Here is a 24955-nt window from a genome sequence, read left to right on the forward strand (position 1 = left end):
CTGGAGATGTCGAGTGGCTGCCAAGAGGCTGCGTTAAAGGCTAGTTAAAAGGCAGCTGGAGAGGCCCCAGGGGGTCATCAGCCAGGGTGAGGCCAGGGATCCAAAACACTAAGACTGAGGCAGTTGGAGGGTGGGAGGAGTGCCTTTCTGCGTGGTGGCCTGGAAAGCTCCAGAACCTGGAGTCACACTCCTCAACCCTTAACCTCTGGGCAAGTTCCTTCTTTCTGAGCCTCAGTTTCCATCTCTGTAAAAAAGGTATTGGCACTCTCTGCTTCACCTTGGGGCTGCAGGGCAAGCTCCAAACCTCAGAGGCCCACAGAAATGGAAGTTATTATTATTATTCTGCCACACTTTGCCTGTGAAACCTTGGGAAAGCCATTTATTTGCCTTTTAAAAAGTAGCTTCTTCATCTGGAAAATGAAGGGTTAGACTTGATGATCCTTAAGGATCCAGAACCCTAAGATTCTATTACCCATCCCATCTCCAGATGACCCTCCTACAGTCATCTTCGTAAGATGCCCGTCACCCTATTCTCTCCCCCCTTCCCCACTCCTTTTCAGAATCATAGACCAGAATCAGGGCTAGGAAGGAGGTTAGAAGATGAAATGTAGAAAGCTATCAGAGATGTAAGAACAGACTATAAGAGCTGGTCTCAGCACTCCTCTGTTCCAAAACCCTTTTATGATTTTCTCCAGGAGGCAACAGGTACGATGAAAAAAGAACATTGGCTAGGAAGTCTCAGGATCTGGGCCCACATCCTGCTTTATATGCCTCCTTGGGCCTCAGTTTCCTCATAGAGTTGGACTAGACTTCTGAACAGCCTTCCAGCTGCAGATCTTTGATCCTTTAATCCCTGCTGCCTCTTGGATAAATGGAGCCACTGGGGCTGGCATCAAAAGCCTCCCCTAATCAGTCTCCCACCTCCCTTTGGAGACAGCATGATGCATACAGTGAGTGTATGACCCTTCTCAGCCTTGTCTTGCATTGCTGTCCTCTCGATAGGCTACCAGCTGTTCTCTGAACTCCACACTCCATCTCTGGGCTTGTGGATTCATCCGTTCAATGAAGCTTTTCCCTCTTCCTGCCTAGAATGCATGATCTGTCTTCTCAGCCTGCTTCTGAGAACTCTTCTCTTCCTTCAGGGACCAGTTCAGGTACCTACTTCCTAAGCAAAACGGTCTCTGATCCTCCTGGCTGTTATTCTTTCCGTCCTCCTGGTAATTTACTCATCTGTTGTCTTCACTCAGTGGAATATAAGATCCTTGAGGACAGATGGTCTCTACACACACACACACACACACACACACACACACACACACACACACACACGCACGCACACACACACACCTCTTTTTTTTTTTTTTTTTTGGTCTGTATATCTTCAGCATGGGTGACAGCTAGATGGCACAGTATATAGAGTGCTGGGCTCGGAATCAGGAAGACCAAAGTTCAAATCTAGCCTCAGACTCTTACTATGTGACCCTGGGCAAGTCACTTAATCTTGTTGGCCTCAGTTTCCTCATCTGTAAAATAAACTAGAAAAAGAAATGGCCAAGAAAACCTCAAATGGTGTCACAAAGAGTTAAACAGTATTAAAAAGATTGACCAACAATCTCTAGCACCTACCACAGCCTGCACATAGGATTTGTTGAATAAATGTCTGTTGAATTGAAGGGGAAAGGACTTCAGAACGCAAAAGGAGTAAATCGTAATTAAAGGGACCTTAGAACTCCATGTGATGTGGCTAAAAGAGCACTTGAAACAGTGGCCAATATAGTTTTGGGCACTAATAAGTAGTTTCTTAAAAATTGAATTTGAAGGGCTGCAGAATGGATAGAGTGCCAGGCCTGGAGTCAGGAGGACCTAGATTCAAATCTGACTTCACACACTACCTCGATTTTTGAACCTGGGCAAGGCACTTAACCCCATTTGCCTAGCCCTTGCCCCTTTGTCCTAAGGGTTGTTACTGGACAGAAAGTATAGGTTTAAAAAAATTGAGCTAGAAGGGACCTTAGAACTCCAAAGGCAGACTACTAGAGCTGGAAGGGACCTTAGAACAGTGGCTTGCTTAGTGTCTGGTACACAATATGTTCTTAATAAATGTTGATTAATTATTGGAATACCAGAGTTAGAAGGAACCTTAGAACACAGAATGTCATATCTGTTTGGTTTTTTTTAAAACCCTTACCTTCATCTTAGAATCGATACTGTGTATTGATTCTAAGGTAGAAGAGCAGTAAGGGTTAGGCAATGGGGATTAAGTGACTTGCCCAGGGTCACACAGCTAGGAAGTGTCTGAGGAATTGGAGATTTGAACCTGGGGCCTCCCGTCTCCTGGCCTGGCTCTCAAACCATTTAGCCACCCAGTTGCCCCCAGAATGTCATATCTGGAAGAACTTTAGAACACAGAGTATCAAAGCCTGGAGAGATTTAGAGACCATCAAATTCAATTCCATCTCTCTCCCCACCCTTCTTTTACAGAAGTGTAAATCGAGGCTCAAAGCAAAGATGGGACTTCCTCAAGATCATAGGATCGTGGATTAAAAGCCAGAAGTGATCCCAGGCATCGTCTTATTCCTTACATAGAGGATAAAACTGTGGTCTGTAGATATTAAGTGCCTTGCCTAAGGTCACACAGGCAATACTTTGGATCTGGACGCAGATCCTTTTGAGTCTAGAGTCACCCGTCATTCTTCCCACTGTATCATAGAGCAGTTGTCCATTTGATTGAGCTCTGGTCTCTGATTTCTCGAAGGGAGCACCAGGGAACCCCCAGGCCAGTAGCTAACTTAATCAGGAGCCAGAAGGTTTTGTTGACCTCTGGGATCTGCCTTGTTTACCCACTTCACTGAAGCTAACCAGCTAGAAGGCATCAGGGCCTTTTTTTAAAGCCTGCCTTCCTTCTTTCAGCCAAGGCCACTCTCCTGACCAGGGGCAGGTTTTCTCAGTCCATTCGCACTATGGTCAAAGGTTCCCTCTAGCTCCAACATTCTGGGTGCGAAGACTCTTTCCAGTTCCATCCTAAACACTGTGTTCAAAGGCCCTTCTGAAATCAGACATGTTCTAAGTCTTCTCAAGCAGAGGTCTGAGAGGGATTGCCTCCCCACACACATACACCCCAGGGTGCTGGAACCAGGCCCCAGGATTTCTTTCTTTTGGAAGGAGCAATCTGGCCTGAGTCCTAGGAACCTTCTGGAGAGGATCAAAGGAGGGAACAGGGGCTCCCTAGTCTTGGGGGAAGTCCTATCTAACTTGTTCTCCAGACAGGATTTAGAGGAGGAGCTGGGGGAGGAGGGAATTGGCCAAGTTGTGCTAGTTGGGGCATTGTTCTCCACAATGAGAGAGGAAAATAAATAGGTCCCACCGATGTGGATCGATGGTTCCCAAGGGCTGCAGCAGGGACGTCATATGAGCTGAGCAAATTCTCCATGGCTTTGGGCCAGCTGCACACCTCCAGCTTGGACAATCAGCCTAGACCAGAGAGGAGCCTGGAATGTGGCAGGGGACACTCCTGAGAGCCTTCCCAGAAGACCAGGGCCAGACATCCAGAGAGAGCATCTCAGACCTTGTAGGGAAACAGAGGAATTAAGTCTGATCCATTCTGGTATCATAGAGAAGGCCAGCCTCATCCTTATTCATGGTATGTCCTTACCTCTCTAGGCTTGAGTTTTCTCTTCTTTCAGATGAGGCACTTAAAATATATTTTCTCCCACATATTCATGTCTACATCCTTGAGTGAATCAGTTCTACTTAGATGTTGTGGTTTCCTTCTCCATCGAATTGGTTTGCTGGTGGCCGGGCCCTGGAGGGCCAAGTGGTAGACCATTTCTGCTCCCCCTTTCCTAGCTTCAAGGGACTTTGGAACTCCATCCACCTTCTTGTTTTGCTACTCAGACAGCCAGGGTTTTTTTAAAACCCTTACCTTCTGTCTTGTAGTCAATACTGTGCATTGGCCTCAAGGCAGAAGAGTGGTAAGGATAGGCAATGGGGGTCAAGTGACTTGCCCAGGGTCACACAGGTAGGAAGTGGCTGAGGTCAGATTTGAACCCAGGACCTCCCATCTCTAGGTCTGGCTCTCAATCCACTGAACTACCCAGCTGTCCCCAGGTTGTTGTTTTTTTTTAAAGGCAACTTTTGGCCCAAGATTTCTTGAGCAAGTGCTGGGGCTAAGAGACTGTTGCTCTGTTAGAGTTCCTTCAATAAACAGGAACTGTTCCCATTGCTAAGAGACCAAATTCGGCTCTCCCTTCTCCCTCCCAGCTGATTGCTGACAAGCTGAGGGGCCAGCTAGGTGGCTCCTGGCCAATAGACCTTCCACCATACTTGGGGGAGGTGGTGGTGGAAGCAGTCAGGGTTGAGGAATCTGAGTTCCAGTCTGAGTTCAGCCAATCTAATTTCAACCCAATTCATGGTATGTCCTTGCCTCTCTAGGCTTGGGTTTTCTCTTCTTTCAGATGAGGCACTTAAGATATATTTTCTCCCACATATTCATGTCTACATCCTTGAATGAATCAGTTCTACTTAGATGTTGTGGTTTCCTTCTCCATCAAATTGGTTTGCTGGTGACCAGGCCCTGGAGGGGCCAACTGATGCTGGATAACAATTGTGAGAGAGAGTATTAAAGATGGGTCAAAGTGGCCTTGGATGGGTGGGGTTGGGAATGGAGAGAAAGGTCTAGTCTGATCGATCTCATTTTCTTGGTTACTCCTAGGAGAGGAAACTCCTTCTGCCAATGCAGGTGGGCACCTTCTCTTGCAACTTAGAGTCTTAGAGAGTTACCTGGAGGAACAGCTAGGTGGAACTTCTCAGTTGACCCTGGGTAAGTCACCTAACTCCAGTTGTCTAGGTCTTACTGCTCTTCTGCCTTGGAACTAATACTTAGTATGGATTCTAAGACAGAAGAAAAGGATTTCAGAAAAAAACAATTAAAAGAAAAGTTACCTACAGCAGTAGTGTCAACCTCAAATAGAAACACATAAAGATCCTTGCAGCCCCCATACTTAGTTGTTTTTTTCTTGACCTTGTCTTCCCTATTAGAATCAGTGCTAAGTAGCAGTTCCAAGGCAGAAGAATGGTAAGAGCTAAGCAAATAGGGTTAAGTGACTTGCTCAGGGTCATACAGCTAAGAAATGTCTGAGACCAAATTTGAACCCAGGATCTTCTATCTGCAGGCCTGGCTCTCTATCCACCGAGCTACTGGCTGCTTCTGATTTAGTTTTTAAACTGTAATGTTATCAGGGTAGTTAGGTAACAAGTAGGTAGATAGAATACTGAACTTTGGTTCAAATCCAGCCTCAGACATGTCCTCGTTGTATGACCCTGGGCAAGTCACTTAATCCCAATTGCTTAGCCCTTACCAAAGCACTTCGTATCAATTCTAAGCCAGAAGGTAAGGGTTTTTTTTTTAATATGAGGTTATTTATGTTTTATTGTATTTTTCTTTATTTTTGTTAAATATTTTCTAACTACATTTTAATCTGGTTCAGGCTGGAGGTAAACATTGTGGGCTGCATCCCTCTGCAGTGTGACTGATATCTCTGGCAGAGCATTCAAAGGTTAAGTGGATTGCTAATATGTGTCAGAGGCAGGACTGAACTTCAGCCATATTGACTTAGTGGCCAGTTCTCTCTTCATCACACCAGGGTGCCTCTTGCAGGGGAACAGGATGAGGAAAAAAGTGAGAGGTAACATTGGGAAAGAGTTTGGAATAGACTTGGGTAAAGAGCTAGAGGACTCTTTAAGAGATATCACCTTCTGTGAGGAAGAGAAGCTGGAATGTCTTAGAGAGAAGTTGGGGAGTCTAAGAGAAAAGTTGGAGTGTCTCTTGGAAGCTGGAAGAGTCTTTGGGAGAGGGCAGTTAAGTGGTACAATGAATAAAGCGCCAGGCCTAGAGTCAAGAGGACCCAAGTTCAAATGTGACCGAAGAATGGACTAGTTATGTGACTCTGGGCCAGTCACTTGACTCCTCCTTGCCTGAATCTACTGGAGAAGGAAACAGCAAAGAAACCACATGAGAATCTCTGCCAGAAAACACCATGGACAGCACTGGTGTGCTGTGGCCCAGGGGATTATGAAGTCAGACATAATTGAAGAACAACAATAAAAAGAAAAGTTAGCACCTCTTGGGAGCTGGGAAAGATTTTTGGGAAATTGGATGGTCTCTTGAAGAGAAATTGGGCCACTCTTCGGGAGAGAAATGAAAGGATCTCTTGTAGAGAAGTCGAGAAATTAAAGGATTTCTTTTAGAGAAGTTGAGAAATTAAAGGATCTCTTGTAGAGAAGTCGGGCCATTCTTTAGGAGAGAAACTGGAGGTTTCAGGAGAAAAGTTCAAATCATTTTTGAGAGAAATTCAACTGGGAGATTTTTGAGGGGAAGTCATCCCTAAGAGAGAAGCCTTCTGAGCTAAGATCTCTAAATGGGAGTTAAAGGGCTAAAAAGCTTCCAGAACTTGGGTGGGTCAGATGATCTGTGACCTCAAGAAAAAAATTTCCTCTTTGAGTTTCAGTTTTCCCCATTTGTAAAATGGGCACAAAAATCAGCTTACCCACACAAAGTGATTTGTGTACTATAAAAGCCTGTAGAAGTCAAGACTTTATAGTAAGATGGATAGAAAGCCAGTCATGGAGCCCAGAAAACCTGATTTCCAGTCCTGCCTCTGACACAAACTGGCTGTGTGATTCTAAGCAACTTGTTTTATTTCTCAGTGCTGTAGGCCAGAGAGGTCAAACAACAGTGCTCAGTGCAGCAGGATCCAGACTAAAATGGAATTGGGAAATATTTATCAAAATAAAATACAATAGAACATAAGGTAATGCTGATATGTCATTTTCCAAATCACTATTCAGCTGGCACAGATTCCTGTGTTCACTTGAGAGGGGATGTTCCCCTCTGAGTTTGACATCACTGGCGTAGACAACTCTCCAAGGCCATGATGCAGAGAAAGGACCTGTTTCCATTGGTAGATGTTCCTCACTGCACATGGATGAAAACACAGACTTACAGAAATGGTCCATGGGCCCTCTAGTCCTGCACTTGCCCTCCTCCTCTGGAGAGGGTTTGGCAGTGTGGGTTTGGGGAGGTTTCCTTCTGATTGGCTTAGTTCTTTGACTGGGACCACTACACTCTGAGACTGATGACTCCAGGCCCTGGGGTGGGAAGGGGAGGGGAAACATCTTTCAAGACTGGGTGGATCAGCATAAATGAGGCCAAGTCATTTGGTCATCTCCAGATTTAATTATAAAAGGGTGCTGAATGCCAAATCTATGGAGAGTTCATTGGAGGGAGAGAATCATGGTCCCTGACTGGAGAATTGGAGGGGAAGAAATGTATAGCGAGCCTTGTTGGAATCAATCCCTTTTTTTTATCCTACCCTAATCTGCTGCCAATTTGCTGTGTGATCCAGGGCGAATCCTTTTCCCTCTCTGAGCATCAATTTATTACCCATCAGTAAAATGGAGGACATTAGATTTAATGACCCCTCACGACGCTTCTGAAATGGAAGGTCCCATAATTCTTCTCAATATTGGGAGACCTTCTTGCCTGCATCCTAGATTCCTCCAGTACCCGGACCCTGAATGGGTTAGCAGGGTCTGTAGAGAAGATTGGGAGTGATGGCGAAGTAGGAGGCCCCAAGCCCCACCACCCAAATGCCAAGTTTCCTTCCCATGGGTTATTGGGGCTGCAGCAGCTCACTACCTAAGTCCATTCCAGTTCTAGGTTCTGTGACATTATATGGCTTCTTTTCCCCTAACGAGCATAGGAGATTATTCCATCAAAATAGATACCTTAACGTTCCTGAATGGCAGGGGAAGGAGGAGGGGAAGAGGACAGGGTGGTTTGGGCAGACACAGGACCAGAGATCTTGAGTCCTATCATCATTCTATGCCAAATCTCCACCTTTGCTCTGGCCCCACTGCCATTCAGCTTGAGGATCTTTAAGCACCTTAACCAGACCTCCTCACCGCCCCCCCCCAATTATGCCCACATTTTACAGCTGAGGAATTTAAGCTCCAGACAAGAAGTAGGCAGCATCACGTTCCTATGTAGCCCCCAACCCATTTGAGAATGAGGTCACCAGCTTTGAAGTCATCCATCATTTTGTTATTATTATTATTTGCTTGTTTAAAAAAAAGTCAGAAAAAGTTTCATCTTTGGTATGAACACATTCACTCCAGGTGAATGAAGGCAAGAGAGGGGGGCTGGGGCTCCCAGAGACCCAGATTGGCCCGTCCCCCTTGGCCCAGGGAGAAGTAGCCAGTCCTTCACTCAGAAGGTGAATGGTGATGCCGGCAACTCCACTCTCAGGGCTGAGATAACCCAAAGCCAGGGCCTAAATGGGTGAGGACAGGCAGCAGATGGAGAAGGAACCACCTGGGAACTGTGATATCCGAAGGAGAGGGACCATAGCACTTCAAAATAAGAAGGAACCCTAGAACACTGAACACACACAGAACATCCAAAGCAAAAGGGAGCCTAGAATACTCAGAGCTTGGAGGAGCCGTAGGTTCCTCCAAATCCAACACTTTCATCTTAGGAAGAGAGAAAATGAGAGCCAGAGAAGGCAAATAACATCATCCCCAGGATCCAATAGCTTCTGCTTACCTACAGAGGTTAATATTAGGGTTCTGATAGTCTGTGTCTTCAGGGTTCTTCCATCTCTGACATCCTGTGTTCTTGGGGCTCTCCCAGCTCTAACCTTGGGGATTCTAAGAGCCCTCCCAGCTCTGACATATTCTAAGGGCCCTCTTAGCTCTGATTATCCTATGATCGAGGGGCCCTCCCATTTCTAATATCTTATGTTCTACATTCTATAATGCAGTACATGTGAAGAATGGATGAGGGAAAGGACACTTATACTCTGGTCTCCTCATCCCTTTTTAGACAGCCCAGGCCCAGTGACCCTGGACAGCAGGCAACCCCATCTCCCTGGGACACCCCCCCAGGCCAGGTCAGGATTCTCGCTTGACCACATCTCGAAGGTGCAGTTCACTCTCAGCAGCCAGAATGGGCTGCCCATTCTGCAGATGGTAATCAATAAGGTGGCTGATGCTCTCAAACAACACATCCTTGGTCCGTACCTGCGGCACAAAGAAAACTGATTGGGGTGGAGAAAGGGAACCCTAGGTGGGAGGGTGGGCAAGCAGAGGGGAGAACCTGGAAGAGAGTGAGGAAGGAGTAGCCCAGCCTGGGGGCTAAAATACAAAAGGAAACTCCTTCTCTGTCTTGGATTAGGACATTTGGACAAGTTGACCTTCCTTCTAAGACAAGCAGCCATCCCACCCACACACATACACACTACATCACATGACATCATTTCGTGTTGCTTTCAGACCATGGCTCAAAACTCTACCAGCTGGACACCCAACCAGTCAGAGCACACAACAGGTACCTTTAGATGAGAGGATATGACACCCCCTGCCCCCCCCCAACAAGGGCACAAGGTGCATCTGTCCAGGCCTAGTCAGATCTGAAAGTGCCCTTGTCTTGAACTTCTGGAAGAAATGTGCTCAGATGGACCAAGCCAGGAGTTCTCAGTTCTAGTCCCTGTGGTCCTTGTGGCCATGGGTGAGCATTCCCACTCCTGGGGTCACATTTCTTCCAGATGGACAGGATGATCTCTGAGGCCCCTTCCATCTCTGACATCCTCTACTCTAAGGTCCCTTCCAGAGGTGGCATCCTGTGTCGTAAGGCCCCTTCACAGAATTTCAGATGAAAGCAACCTTAAAGATCATCTAGTCTTCTTCCAGGTTCCCCCTCCCTCCCTTTCCACCAGCCCATTCCTATGAAATTGTCCTATTTTGAATATAATTATATGTACATGTTGTCTGTCCCGATGGAATAGGTGCTCCTTGAGACAGACACCTTTTCCCCAGCTATGCATCTGTGTATCTATATCTCTATCTTTGTATCTTTTGGTCTCTCTCTCTCTCTCTCTCTTCCCTCTCTCTCTCTCTCTCTCTCTCTCTCTCTTCCCTCTCTCTCTCTCTCTCTCTCTCTCTTCCCTCTCTCTCTCTCTCTCTCTCTCTCTCTCTCTCTCTGATTTTTCTCTATTTTTTGTTTCCTCCTTCCCTTTCTTTCTCCCTCCCTCCCCTTCCTCTCTTTCTCCTTTTACCCCTCCCTTTCTCTCTCTCCTCTCTCTTCTTTCCTCTCCTCTCTTTTCTTCTTTCTCCTTCTCTTTGTCCATCTCTCTATCTCTCTGTCCCTGTTTGTCTGTCTGTGTCTCTCCCCTTGAAGACAAGGACCATTTCACTGTTGTCTTCGTATCTCTATTGTCCAAGTGCCTAGCACACACGGTGCCTAATAAGTGCCCGTTGATGTTCTGAACTGGAACTCTCTATGGTATCTTCTGGCTAGTTCCTGCATCCTTTCCAGTGCTAAGACTCCATGCTCTATGCCCCCCCAGCTCTGGTGACTTGGTGCTTGCTTCTTCCAGTCTCCTTACCACTCCCTCAGGGTCCACCAGGAGCAGATGTTTGGGCTGTCCACCATGCATGCCTGTGAGAACATACTGTCCAGGGTTAGTGACACTGTCCCGCACCAGGAAATCCCCATCTGCTCTGAGCAGCTTCTCTGCTGCCCGCCGGCTCATCTTGCCGTGGTACCAGGGCTCTCGGCGTAGCTGCTCCTCTGTCGGCGCAATGGGAGCCCGGCGAGTGGGTGGACTGGGCCACTGGTCCTCGATGGGGACAGGACCACTGCTGGACACAGAGCACTCGTGCAATTTCAAAGCATCTTCAAAGGGCCCTGCAATCCCAAAAAGACCTGGGGTTCAGCCTGAGCAAGGTCCTCTCCCTTCGGGGGTCTCAGTTTCCTCCTCTATTAAGTGGGAGTAGGTAATCTTGGGCTTACCTCCCTCATGGGATTCTCTGAGATGTGGATGAGAGAAATGATGAGAAAAGGGCTGTGCAAATTTGTTTCTCCCTCCAACCGTGTCAAATGAAAGGATTGTTGGCTTTTAGAGTCGGAAGGACCCTAAAGTTCCTTTAGGCCACCTTTCTCAATTTATGAGAATATTGATATCTATTGATATTGATATAAATATGTCAACTGATATATTTATTGATATTGATATAAATATTCTCATTTTATTGATGAGAAGAATCAGGCCCAAGGAAGGGGCAGAACTTGCCTAGAGTCATACAGCAATAATAAATGGCAGAACCAGGTTTTAAGCTCAGCCTTGCTGCCTTCAGATCAATGTCCCTTCCATCACACCATGCTGAATACAAAGCCATCATGTCTTCTCTCCAAGTTTAGAAGATCCCTGAGTACTGGCCAGCTGTCTTCTCCCTCAAGCCGGGGACTCCCTGTGAGCAGAGGCTATGTCCTCTCCTCAGACTAAGAGCTCCCTGAGGGCAGAGCTGGGAATCTTCTCCATATCAGGTGTTCTTTGAGGGGAGGGACTCTATCTCCCATCACACTGCTCCCCGCTTTGCACCCTGCCCCCTCACCCAGAGCAGAGGCCACAACAACCCTTCAGATTGGGGGTTCTCTCCTTGTCTCCCTTCCTTCCCCCATCATACTCATATCAAAAAGGTCCTTCTTGGGGCTCTCTTCCGGGGCAGCAGGCTCTGTCTCCCAGCTCTCCAGGTTCTGTGTGTTCACATACATGTGTTCTTCATAGTCCCGAGAGCCCAGAGGCCGGCTGTCTGCCTGCAAGTAGCCATCATCACAGGGCTGGCCTGAGAAGGGATACAGAGGGACTTAGCTGAGCCAGCTAGAAGAACTGAGGGGTGTGACTAGAAAGATTGGGTTGGGTGGGTGAAGAGGAGTGATGATACTTGAGAGCAGTGGATGGGGCTAGCCCCCTAATTTCTCTGGATGATTGGACTGACTTTGGGTTATAATTAACTTCTAAATTTGTATAAGGGCAGGTAGAGAAAAAGGAAAGGAGAGAGGGGGATGAGGAAATCAGAGGTTTAAAGCTAGCAGGGACCCTGATGGCCATCAAGGTCAGCCCCCTCATTTTACAGAAAGGTTCAGTAACTTGCTAAAGGTCACAAGGATAGAAGCAAGATTTGAACCCAGACCTTCAGACTTTGCAGCCAGTGCTGAAGAGAGAAAACTCCTTAGCTTGCCCACATAACTTCCCTTTACAGTTATGTACATTCTGCAAATGGTACAAGCTTGTGTTCCCTGATCTCAATTTACCTTCTCAATCCACATATTTGCATTAGCCATACCTCATGCTTGGAAAGCACTTCCTTCCCACTCCCACCTGAAGGGGGAAATTGTGCTTTTCCATAAATCCTCTATAAATTCTATCTCCTTCTCTTCAAATCCCCCAAAATACCCCAGCACACCCCCACCCCNTCATAGAATCATTCTTTTTCTTCAAGATACAGCTCAAACACCACCTTTTACTTGGGACCTTTTTTAATTTCCCCAACTGTTAGTACCCTTTTTTCTGACTTGAATTTAACCTCCTTGTTTTTGTTCTCTAGTTATTCTATATATATTTATTTTTTTAAAAACCCTTACTTTCTGTCTTAGAATCAAAACTTTGTATTGGTTCCAACACAGAAGAGCAGTAAAGGCGAGGCAATGGGAGTTAAGTGACTTGCCCAGAGTCACATAGCTAGAAAGTGTCTGAGGTCAGATTTGAATCCGGGACCTTTTGTCTTTAGTTCTGGCTGTTTATCCACTAAACCACCTAGTTGCCCTCTCCATATATACTTTATAATGAATTTAGTTTCACTAATAGAATGTAAACTCCCTGAGAATAGGGATGATCTCATCCTTGATATCTCTAGTGGCTACCACAGAGCCTAGCACACATTAGACATTTAATAAATGTTAGTTGATCGACTGATTGATACCCAGGAAATCAGTGCGAGGACTGAATCCATAGATTTGCAGGTCAAAGAAACACCACATTGTTACTTTTCTATTCCTCTGTCTTCCTAGGTGACTAAGGGTGCTGCCTATCTTTTCTCTGACGTGTTTTGCTTGGTATTCCCGTGTCTGAAGAATGTAAACCCCGTCAGAATTGGAGTTGTTTTTTTCTTCATATTCCCTGCACATAACTCAATGTGGCACTTAATGTTAGCCAACTGAGAATTGGTGGTATTGGCAAGCCACACATTAAAATTATTCTGCCCTTCAATCCTTCCTCGAAGACTGGAGATACTTTCCTTTCAATTTAAAAAGCATTTATCAAGTGCTCTGTGCTAGGCACTGTGAATAAAAAAGACACAACTGAAAGAATTCTTGCCCTCAAGAAGCTTATGTTCAACTTCAAAATATTTACAATTCCTGAGCTCTTCCTCCTCAGTTGCCAGTCTCGCCACAAGGCTAATTTTTTTTTGCTCTTGTCTTCTTGTAGACACAACTCTTCTTCATTCTTTCCCTTGATTTTCTTTTGCTTTGGAACCAATACACAGTATTGATTCTGTTTCTGTTTTTTAATACTTGCCATCCCCCTTAGAATCAACACTGTATATTGGTTCCAAGGCAGAAAAGTGATAAGGGCTAGACAGTTGGGGTGGGGGGGGTCAAGTGACTAGCCCGGGGTCAAAGTCACACACCTAGCTGCCCTGCTCTGGGGCAATTCCTGTCCTCCTAAACCAAAATCTGTTCCTGTCTTTGCTGAGACCCTGAAAATAATAATAATAATAATAATTTATATAGCACTTTAAAATTTGTAAAGTGCTTTATAAATATTACCTCATTTGGTCCTCTCAACAACCCAGGGAGATAGAACCTATTATTATAGCCATTTGACAAATGAGAGAAGTTTAAGTGACTTGCCCAGGGTCACACAGCTTGTCTAGACAGAATTCAAACATTCTCCAAGTCCAGCACTTTATGCCCTACCTCACCTAGCTGCCTCACATAGAGAAATGTTCTTAATTCTGTCTGATTCAACATATATTTGTTCAACATGCATTATGAACCAAGTGCCATGTGGTAGACTAACTAACCCTAACCACCCCTGGCCACTATTTTCAGCTGCTCCCAGGACTCAAATCTTCTGGGGAACCCCAGAGAGAGCCTACAATCTCACATGTTCCAAGTGAGACAAATCCTTAAGAAACATTTAGAGACAGGCCAGGGGATGTGAGAAATGTGAAGGATCCTAGAGGTCATTAAGCCCAATGTCTTCCATTAATAGATAGGAAAACTGAGGCCCAGAGAAAGGAAAAAAGAAGAAAGAATAAGAATAAAAACCAAAGTTTGTTTCTGGAAAAGGTGGGTTACATACTCAAATATATTTGCTGACAAAGTGAGCCCCTCAGAGATACACTAAAAAACTCAGGGACAGACACACAGACACAGGTAGAAATGTGTATGTGCTTATATCCACACACACTCATCTCTTCACATATTTCGGAGGGGCGCTGGGCAGAGGGGATAGAGAGCTGGTCTCAAATCCAGAAAGACTTTGAGTTTATGTCCTACCCCTGAAATGAACACGGACTCCATCACTCTAGAAAAGGCCTTTTACCTCTCATTGTCAGTCTTTTGAGACTTTAAGTCACAAAGGAGCTTTCAAGAAGGAATTTTCCCTTCATTAGTAGAAGCAATTCCCTCACTTGGGAGTTCTCTAATAAAATAATTCTCTAACAAACAAACAAATAAATAAATTTTATTGAAAAACTATATTTAAAATATATAATAAATAAATAAAATGAAATAATTCTCTAATAAAATCACTGGTCTAGTCCCTATCTGGGCAGAAGAGCTCCAAGTCTGGAGTCTGAGTTCAAATCCCACCTCAGAACTTACTAGCTGTGTGACTCTGGGCAAATCACTTCACCCCATTTGCCTCAGTTTCCTCATCTGTTGAATGAACTGGAGAAGAAAATGGCAAATCCCTCCAGGATCTTTGCCAGGAAAACCTAAATGGGTCACAAAGAGTCAGATATGACTGAACTGACTGAACAATAGAAGTCCCTACCTCTGTTCTCATATGTAATAAATGTTTGACTAATATACAAGTACATACATATGTATATACAGGGGCATCCATATGCAATACCCTACCCTGCTTTCTCCTTCTACTACTAGGGATCATCAGCCATCAAAAGAGAGGAACATAATTCTGGTACGTGAGTGCTTTCACACAGATATACATGTGCATATAAACACAACACTCTTCTCTTCTCTCTCTTTCCATTCACAGTTATCATCAATCATCCATGGGAGAGGAAGAGTCCTCCTAAGCCCAGAGATGAGTCAGGAGGAAGTGGGTCGGCCTGACCTGGCTTGGCACCCCATCCCTGCTCTCCAGGACAAGGGTAAGAAATGAGAATGGAATGGGTCTGTATGGGAGAATCAGAGGGTGGCCATCAGGTGGCACCAGGGTTGCTGCTTACCTGGCGAGTGGTGGGCACCATAAGGTTGAGACCATCAATGGAGATGTTGATTGTAATGCTCATACCAGCAAAACGGAGGTTGCTCTTGCCAAGGATGGAGAACAGGGCTTTATTGGGGGCCTGGAGAAGAAAGAAAACGATGCCTCTTTGGCCAGGGTATGAGACCAGAGCATTCAGAAAATGATCAGGGTGTAGAGGAAAATCTAACCCACAGGAAAGACAAAGTTTGGGGAGAAAAGAAGGAGAGGTTGCATTCTATTTTTAATTTTGATTTTTTAAAAATATTTGTCCATGTTTACATGGTTCATTTGGGAGGTTGCATGCTAGAAAACAATGTGGAATTAGAAAAAAAAGTGATTAACCTGTCCCTACCCTTTGACCCAGAGGTCCTACTTCTAGGTCTATTCCCCGCTAAGGAAGTAAAAAACAGGAAGATGGTCCTCATATGCACCAAAATAAGCACAACATTACTTTTTGTGGGTAACGAAGAACTAGAAACAAGGATTGCCTGTCATTTGGGGAATGGCTAAATAAATTGTGGTTCCTGAATGTCAGACCATATTCCTGTGGCCTAAAAAAAAATGATGAATGCAGAGGATTCAGAGAAGCATGAAAAGACTTGTGTGAACCGAGGCTGAGTGAAGGAAGGAGAACTAGGAAAATGGCATACACAATGGCTACTATTTAAGTGGAAAGTGGAATTTAAGGGGAAAGTTTTTTAGTGGAAAGATCAATACAACAGTACTGAATACTGTAGGATGTTCAATGACCAAGCGTGGCCCCGGAGAAGAAATGAGAACTGGCACCTCCATTCTTTACCCAGAGAGAGAGAGGAGGCTAATGGATGTGTAATGCTGAGTGTCAGTGTGTCTGGGTTTGCTGGATTGTGGGTTTGTTTTTTAACTTTGCTACAACAGATGGCTCACTGGATAAGGGAGCAGGGAGAGATATGTTTGGAAAATAATGTGTTATGAAAATTAAAGCATTAGCCAAGTGACCAGTGTATGGTGTCAGACTGGGAATCTGAAAGACCTGAGTTTGAATTCTACTTTAGACACTGACTCGATGTGTGACTCTGAGACTTAACCTTTCCCATCCTCACTTTTCTTGCCTGTAAAATGGAGGAAGGAGAAGCTATGTAGTACAGCTGGACCTGGAGTCAGGTAGCCTCATATTCCTAAGTTCAAATCCGATCTCAGATACTTACTAGCTAGGTGACCCTGGGCAAGTCACTTAGCCCTGTTTGACTCAGTTTCCTTACCTGTAAAATGAGCTGGAGAAAAAAAAATGGTAAACCAGGCCATTATCTCTGATAAGAAAACCCCAGATGGAGTCAAGAAAAGTCAAACTCAACTGAAAAACCAAAATGGAAGAAAAAATAGCACTGATCTCAAAGGGTGATTGTGAGGATCAAATGAGATAATATACATAAAGTACATGTTGGTGAACTTAAAAGCACTGTCTTGATTAATCTGACCCTAGAAAAAGGATGAGGAGCAATCAAGGAGGCATGCCCTTTTGGTAGTGAAGAAGGTGACATATACCATCAGATTCACTCACCAGGCTAGAGGATTTTCGATAATTTTTTTCTTTGTTATTAGAGATTTGTGCATGTGTATCTGTGTGTTATCTAGAAATAACTATGATTTAAAACAGAAGGCATCAGCAAAACTTTTTTAAGAAAAGAAAGAAGATTGATTTCTTTTGATTGATGCTCTGAGTTTCAGCTTAAAGAATGGGACAAGATTTAGCTTTTAGGATGGGGAAACATCTGGATTTAGAGAGGTTCTAAGTTTCAGGTTGAGTAGCAACTCTCAGCTTTAAGGTAAAGATTTAGCTCCAGGGGCATCTAGGTGGGCTCAGTGGAGAGAAAACCAGGCCTGAAGAGAGCAGGACCTGGGTTCAAAACCAACCTCAGACACTTTCTAGATGTGTGACCCTGGGTAAGCCATTCAACTCTAATTGCCTAACCCTTACCATTCGTCTGCCTTGGAATCAATATTCAATATTGATTCTAAGACACAGAAGATAAGTGTTAAAAAATATTTCATTCCAGACACAAGGGGGTGTCTAGGTTTATACCTCCTGGGACAATTGTTAGATGACTTCTAGACTTGGGTTAGAGGAGGGTTAATAATAGCAATTCATATTTCCATAGTGCTTTAAGGTTTGTAAAGGACTTTCTTCACAATAGCCTTGTGAGGTAGGGAGTGCCTATATTATTGTCTTCATTCTATAGATTAGGAAACTAAAGGACAGAGAAGAGAAGTGATTTGTAGCTAATAATTGAAATATTGGTTCTAGGTATGAGGTGGTAGGAAGTCGTAGGAGTGAGGCTAAAGGTTCTAGGAATGAGGTTGGGGGAAGGTCCAGTTTTGAGACTGGAGCTATAGGTGTGAGATTGGAAATGAGTCCAGTTCTCAATCTCAGAGTCCTCTGTGAGAGGTTGGAGAAAGATCTAGGTTTGAGGATGAGAATTCTAGATATAAGACTGGAGAAGGGTCCAGGTTTGATGCTATGGTTCTCAGTGTGAGGTTTAAGAATAGGTCCAAGTATAAGCCTGGAGTTCTAGGTATGAGGTTGGGGAAAGGTCCAAGATTTGAGACTCAGGGTTCTAGGTATGAGGTTTGGGAAAAGGGCCAGGTGTGAAACTGGGGGGAAGATCAAGGTTTGAGAGTAGGGGTTCCAGGTGTCAGGTTGGGGAAACATCCTGATTTGAGTATGGAGGTTCTAGGTATTGGGCTAGTAATTAATTTCAATTGGAAGCTCACAGTTCTAGGGATGAATCAGAAATATTCCCTGTTGGGAAACCTAGCACAGTCCTTCATCCAAACCCATCAAGCCCTCCCTGCTAGCCATTGCATTCTTCTCCAGTTGGGGATGAAGGGAATCCACATCTTCAAGGCACTGTTTCTCTCACCCTCAGTGCCCAACATATAGGACCCAGGTGGGCAGTAGTTGACTCCCCATTTTTGTATCTAAACTTGGTAACCCCCTCAGCTCTGATTCTCCCCCAACAGACACTACCTTTCCCTTCACCCACCTTTTTCTTCCAGGCACCTCGGACACCAGGCACTGCTTCATAAAGCCTATTGATCGCCTCCCTGTGGGCAGACAGCATCCTCATGTGAGAAAGATCCAGGGTAGCTCAGGGAGGAGTTCAGGACTTGAGAACCCCAAGAAGGGGACAAGTCACTCCAGCAGGGCTGTGCTGCTGGGAGGGAGCTAGGTTTAAGTTGAGGGGGAGTCAGTGATGACGATGATAACTTCCACCTCACATTTCTTTAGTGTTTTAAATGTTTACAAAGCATTTTCCCCACAACAACCCAGCATGTTACAGGAGGAAGGTCCGGTAGTTCTGTAGAAAGAGTACCAGCTCTGGAGTTGGAGGACCCAAGTTCAAATCCTATCTCTGACACTTAGCATCTGTGTGACCTTGGGCAAGTCACTTCAACTTCTCCAACACTAAGATGAAGGTGTTGGACTAGAAGACCTCTGAGGTCACCTCGGAATCTAAGCCTTAGGTAAAGGCTGGGGTAGGAAATTCATATATTTGAAGGACTCTCATATGGAAGAAGGATTGGATTTGTTCTTTTTGGCCCCAGAAGGCAGAACCAGAAGTGATGAAGGGGAAAAATAGATTTAGGGTTATTTAAGGGGAGAATTCCTAACAATTTAAGCTACTCAGATTTGGAATGGGCTGCCTCGAGAAGTGGTCATGAAGTCATCATGGAAAGGCACTGGTGGGATATATTGAGGTTGGGCTTGTTTTATCTGGTATGAAGATAGACTCAATGGGCCCTGAGTTCTGGGATTCTGGGAAACTCAACAGGAAGGATAGAGTGAAGGGAAAGATGGCTCAGTGAGGGAGATAGAGTCTTAATGAATGGACAGGAGCCTAGTGAAGAAGATGGAGGACAGTGAAAGGGTGGAGTGAATCATTGAGGGAACTCGGGCCCAGGGAGATGGCAAGTCTTCACTAAAGTGATGGTCAAAACAGCTATGGGGTGGATCAGAGAGAAGGGAGAGGGGCCTCATGTCTGAGATTCTCCATTTATAGAAAGAGAATCAGTCTTCCCAGGGGATCTGACCCCATGCCTTCCCACCCTTGGCTGATCTCACTAGTTCTAGTGGGGCTCCCATGGACTCTCCTGGCTCTCTCCTCCCCAAAGTACTGTGTCTCCCAGTTTGGCAGCAAAGATGATAAATAATAGAAGACATCTCTCCCCGCTTCAGCTCCACCCTCTCTAAGCCTGTGTCACAGCTATTGATCAGAGCCCACATCTTCCCTCTCCTGATGCAAAAGGGAGTTTCCACTCAACCCCCTTCCATTCTTTTCAAGTTTTATCTTCAGCATCCTGACTCCTTTTACCTCTGCCCTTCTCTGCCTCTACCCCCTCCTCTTCCCCTCTGCCTTCCTTTTTCTCCCCATCTCCTCTTTGCCTCTCGAAGGTCCATGGGTAAGGAGCTCTCTCTACCTCAGTGTGCAGGAGGAGAAAGGGGGAGTAGGATCTGAGAGAGAGCATAGGATCATATTATTGAGCTAGAAATGACCTCAAAGGCCATCAAGTCCAACTCCCTCAGAAAACTGAAGAGAATCATGAAGGATGTGACTTTCCCAAGGGTTACCTGGGTACCAATCATCAGATACGGTTGAAGTTATGTCCCGTTTCGGGCAACCAGACACCATCAGTTTTGGGGCAGGTGGTGGTATCCATCCACCTTCTGGTCTGGGGGGTCAGGAGACCCAGATTTGAATTCCAGCTCCCTGTCATTGATTTGAAGTGAGACTTTAAGCAAGTCCCTTCCCCCTCTTTAGGCCATCTGTAAAAAGAGATTGGAGTAGGTGGTTCCTTTGCAGCCTACATAATCCATGGTTTATGTTCTAAAGGTTCTTCCACCTCTGACATTCTCTATTTCGGGCCCCTTGCCTCTCTAAAATAAATTCAGTGTTTGTTTCTACAAGTGGAATTCAAGACACTTAACATCTAGACTATTCCCGAAGAGCTCCATGTTCCTTTCCCTTCTCTCTCAGACTCAAATTCCCCATTTTTAAGTCATAACAATAATCCTAGCTCTGTCTCCATGGGGCTACTATGAGGATCAAACAGATAATGGATGGGGAAAATTCCTTATTAACTATAAAGTGCTCTCTAAACTACATAAGGCCTCGTAAATGATAACAAATTTAGAATATTGACAAGTATCAAGTCATCTGAAGCATTTTTCAAATGTAAGGAATTGTTATTGTGCCTGTAGGTTCTTGAGATTATAAACATCCTCCAAGCACAAATGCTCCTTCCAGACTCTAGCTTCAGTCTCTGACGTTCCTGTCTGCTCAGCCATCCCCAGCTCCATTCCACTCCCAGAAGAGAGAAGAGTCCCAGCACTCACCGGGTGACCTGAGTTCGGGTGTTAAAATCCAGGGACCTCATGGATCGCAGTACCTCTATGCAGCCCATGTACTAAGGGAGATAAAGTGAGAGAAAGTCAACTTCAAATGGGCTGGCAGAGCTAGCATTAATGAACCCCACTCCTCACCTAATTCCTAGTCTTGTCTTGATGTCCTCAGCCTCTGTGCTTGCTCTCTCTCTCTCTTCCATACTTGGAAGGGGTGCTCCCCTCTCATTTAAGTCTCAGCTCACACCCTTTCCCCCTCCAATCTGGGGATGACCCTTCCAACTTCCCCATCTCCTCTTGAATTCTCACTTCCTGCTGGGGTTTTGTGGCATTATTCTCCCCGTATCCTCCTCCAACTTCTCTGACTGCTCCTTCTCAGTCTCCTTTGCTGAATCTTCATTTAAACCCACAAACTGTGGGTGTCCCCTAAAGCTCTGTCCTGGGCCCTCTTCTCCCTCTCTGTCTTGCTTGGTGAGCTCATCAGCTTCCATAAACTCTAACATGGAGGTGATTTCCAGCTTCCCATATCCAACTGTGGTCTCTTTCCTGAACTACAGTCCCACATTACCTAGGGCCTTTTGAACATCTTGAACTGAAGGTCCTATAGGCAGCTTAAATTCACCTGGCCCCCAACAAAACTCAAAACCCTGCAAAACAACCAACAACTCTTCCCTCTTCCATACTTCCCTGTTGTTGTGAAAGATACCAACCTCTGAGTCATCCAAGTTCTCAGTCTTAGTGTCATCCTCAACACCTCACTCTCTCTTCCCACTCATATCTAGTCTTTTGCTAAGATCTACCAACTGACATTCATAATATCCCTTGTATCTATCCCCTCCTTTCCTCTGACATTATCATCCCTCTAGAGCAGACCTTCATCTCCCACTTGGACTGCTACTGGTGGACCTGCTTGCCTCAGATCTCTCCCCAGAGGGATGGACTCTCTCCAGCCCATTCTTCACTCAGCCATCAAACCAACCTTCCTAAAAGGGGAGACTGGGGAAGCAGCTAAGTGGCTCAGTGGACTGAGAGCCAGACCCAGAAATGGGAGGTCCTGGTTTCAATTCTGGCCTTAAACACTTCCTATCTGGGCAAGTCACTGAATCTCCATTGCCTAGCCCTTACTGCTCTTCTGCCTTGGAACCAATACACAATATTGACCCTAAGATGGAAGGTAAAGGTTTAAAAAATAATTATAAAAGAAAATAAATAAAATGGGTGTCTGACTGTTCCTCCTCCCTCAATAAACTCTTGTGGCTCCCTATGACTTCCAGGATCAAATAGAAAAGTCTCTCTTTGACTTTTTTAAAAAGCCTTACCTTCTATCCCTCTCAGTTGCTACTGCCTCCTCCTCCAAAACTGCCTTGTATTTGATTTGCAAATACTCACATACATACATGTTATCTCCCCCATTAGAATGTGAGTTCCTCGAGGGCAAGAACTGTTTCAAATTTGTCTTTGTATTCTCCAGCCCTTAGCATAGCCAGGGTGAACATTTAGTGAATATTGGTTGATTTGCCAGATGATTTCTAAGCCCTTTTCTAACTGAAATTCTATCCTCTAAACTGCTTCCCAGTCTTGACATTCTGGTTCCTAAGGTTCTTTCCACATACTGATATTCTATATTCTAAGGAGCCTTCCAGCAGCTAGATGTGCAGTGGAGAAAGTTCTGGGCCTGAAGTCAGGAAGACTCATCCTCCTGACTTACTAGCTGTATGACTCTGAGCAAGTCACTTAACCCTGTTGGCCTCAGTTCCTCAACTGTAAAATGAGCTGGAGAAGAAAATAACAAACCACTCTAGTACCGTTGCCAAGAAATAGAGCACAGGCAGAGTCAGACGCTGAAATGATTAAACAACAACAAAAGGAGCCCTCCAGCTCTGACATTCTATGTTATACAAGGGCCTTCCCAACTCAGACATTCTTTGCATCTAGGATTCTGAAGAAACAAAGGAGATCATGGATTCTTTCAAGGTTCTTCAGAGAAACCTCCAGAGTCAGAAAGGGTTAAGGCACTTTGCTTTTCCCTTTCTATCCAGTTAGACTTTGGCCCAGGATCCCACACATCCCATAATTCATCATAGAAGGGAGCAGTGCCCAGGGGCTCTGGCTCTAAATTAATTAAGGATGAAATAAGGAGCCTGGAAGATATGATTAAAAACCTGCTCACCCCTTGGACTAGCTGGTCTGCTATCCTGACAGATGGAAGTCGGGTAAGGGGAAAGATCCCTCCGGGGCTGCCTTCCTTCTCACCCTTTTTTTCCTGCCAATCCCAAAAGCAAAGAAACAAGCTTCCTAATATCCCAGGATCAGGAAACCTTGGTTCTGGGGAATATGTTGGACTAGGAATCAGAGGACCTGGATTTGAGTCCTAGCTCCATCTCAGCTTCCCTATCTGATAAAATAAAAGAGACTTGCAGCTTTCTGAGGAAACAGACATCAGAAGGCATATATTACTGAAGGGATGTGGGTAATGACCTGACCTATTTGTAAAGGCTGAGAAACCAAGCTATGAAGAGAGAGCTTAGGAGCCTAGTTTCCCACCAATGACCGATGTTGTGACCAGGTAAAGAACCAAGGGTTCCCATTTCTAGGTCGATCTCTTCATCGGTGAGCTGGGACTCAGAAACTAGGCCTTTCAGAAGCCAACAGAGAGAGAGAGAGAGAGAGAGAGAGAGAGAGAGAGAGAGAGAGAGAGAGAGAGAGAGAGAACCTTTTTTCAGGCCTCTAAACTAGCTTCTGAGGAAAGAGACAGGTCCATTTTTTGTTTTCATCTACCTAGTGCCCAGCCTAGAGTAGATACATATAAATGTTTGTTGATTTGAAGTTAAAGGGAGGCAGGTGGTCAAAGATGCATGCTGGGAGCATCCCAAATTACACAAGAAGATCTCAGTGAAAAGGAAAGAGGTTGAACACAGGAACAGGGATAATAGAAGCTGCCAACATTCCATGATACATAGATTCTAAGGTTCTGTCTTTTCTACAATGGTCTCATCTGTCACCTTCTAGACAGTGAGTCTGACCTGCAGAAAAAAGGGGACATGAAAAGCCCCTTTGAGACTGGCTGGAGGCCCCACCCTTCTGACTATTCCTTTTTTCCTGGTTTCAGGCCTAACTGGGATTAAGATAGAGGATACCTTGCAGGGAGGAGAAGTCAAAAGAGCATCTAACCCCATACTTGTGGGTGTCCTCTTCTCCCAGGGGACATCCTGGGAACTTGGAGGTGAGTGAGGTTTCATTATGAGGGTCAGACCCTGTCGAGGAAAGGATGGAAGGGGAGGGATGAAGGACAAGGGGAAGGACTTTCTGGGAACCCTGGGATGAGGTAGGGCTCTGCTAAGCCGACAGGCATGTAGTAAATAACAAGGTCCCTAACCAGTGGACCTCAGTTTCTCCATTTCTTTTTGTTTTTTAACTGGAGTTGGATTAGATGCCCTCTAAGGTTTCATTCAATTCTGACAGATCGCAGACTCTTCGTGATTCTAGGGGTCAAAGCTTAGAGTTGGGGGGATCTGGTCGCAAGGCTGGGGTGTCCTGGGAGAGGGGAAGAGGAGGGCGGGGGCGGCCGCACTCACCCGCACGATGTAGGAGACCCCAGGACCCAGGACCCTGTCGTCCGGGTGCAGCCAGCCCTGCGGGGGCTTGTGGATAAAACTGCCCTTGCGACTCCACTCGTCGCCAGCCTGCGGTGCTCGTGCCCCGGGCCCGACCCCCCGCGCCCCTGCCCCAGCCCCGGCCTGGCGGGCCCCAGCCGCGCCCCGGCAGCGGCTCACCAGCTGCAGGGAGCAGGGACTGGCACAAACGGGTTCACAAGCGCCCAGCACCGCGGCCAGGCCGGGCCCAGCCCCGGTTCCCGGCGCTGCCGCCTCCTCCAGGCCGCCGCCCTTGGTGGCCGCCGCTGGGGCTAGCTCCTTCCCAGCGCTGGACGGGCTGCGGCTGAGAAAGGCGGCGGGGCCCGAGAACTTCCACGGGGACATCCTGGGCAGGAGCTTACAGAAAGTAGTGGGCGCGTCGGGCTCGTCTGGGCCGGCCTCGGACCCGAGTCTTGGGGTGGCCGGGGAGGCGGGCGGGGGAGAAGATGGGGCGCCGGGGCCCGGGCCTGCCCGGCTGCTCATGGCCGGGCCGCCTGCGCCCGAATGCGCCTCCAGGGCTCCGTTCCCCTCGGCTCCCTCCTCTCCCCCCACTCACCTCCCCAGCCTGCCGGCCGCTCCTAGCCGGCTCGCCCCCCTCCCGGAAG

General features: G+C 46.0%; 1 protein-coding gene across 1 annotated transcript; it reads right to left on the bottom strand.

The window, feature by feature from the left end:
- Positions 1-8949: 8949 nt before the first annotated feature.
- SHC2 (SHC adaptor protein 2) lies at positions 8950-24833 on the bottom strand. Its single transcript, XM_044685365.1, has 7 exons — positions 24294-24833; positions 20713-20783; positions 18362-18422; positions 15303-15438; positions 11524-11682; positions 10443-10744; positions 8950-9078 (listed from the first exon to the last, which is right to left on the bottom strand). The coding sequence occupies exons 1-7, from the start codon at positions 24831-24833 to the stop codon at positions 8950-8952; spliced, it is 1398 nt and encodes a 465-aa protein (XP_044541300.1).
- Between the last annotated feature and the right edge of the window lie 122 nt (positions 24834-24955).

This window comes from Gracilinanus agilis, chromosome 1 (assembly GCF_016433145.1).
Source record: "Gracilinanus agilis isolate LMUSP501 chromosome 1, AgileGrace, whole genome shotgun sequence".
NCBI classification, from domain to species: Eukaryota; Metazoa; Chordata; class Mammalia; order Didelphimorphia; family Didelphidae; genus Gracilinanus; species Gracilinanus agilis.

Coding starts and splice junctions, on each gene's coding strand:
- SHC2 (XM_044685365.1), bottom strand. CDS start 24,833: ATGAGCAGCCGGGCAGGCCCGGGCCCCGGCGCCCCATCTTCTCCCCCG. Junction 18,423..20,712: donor ACCCGAACTCAGGTCACCCG/GTGAGTGCTGGG, acceptor GTCTGCCCACAG/GGAGGCGATCAATAGGCTTT. Junction 15,439..18,361: donor GAGGTGCCTGGAAGAAAAAG/GTGGGTGAAGGG, acceptor TTTCTTCTCCAG/GCCCCCAATAAAGCCCTGTT.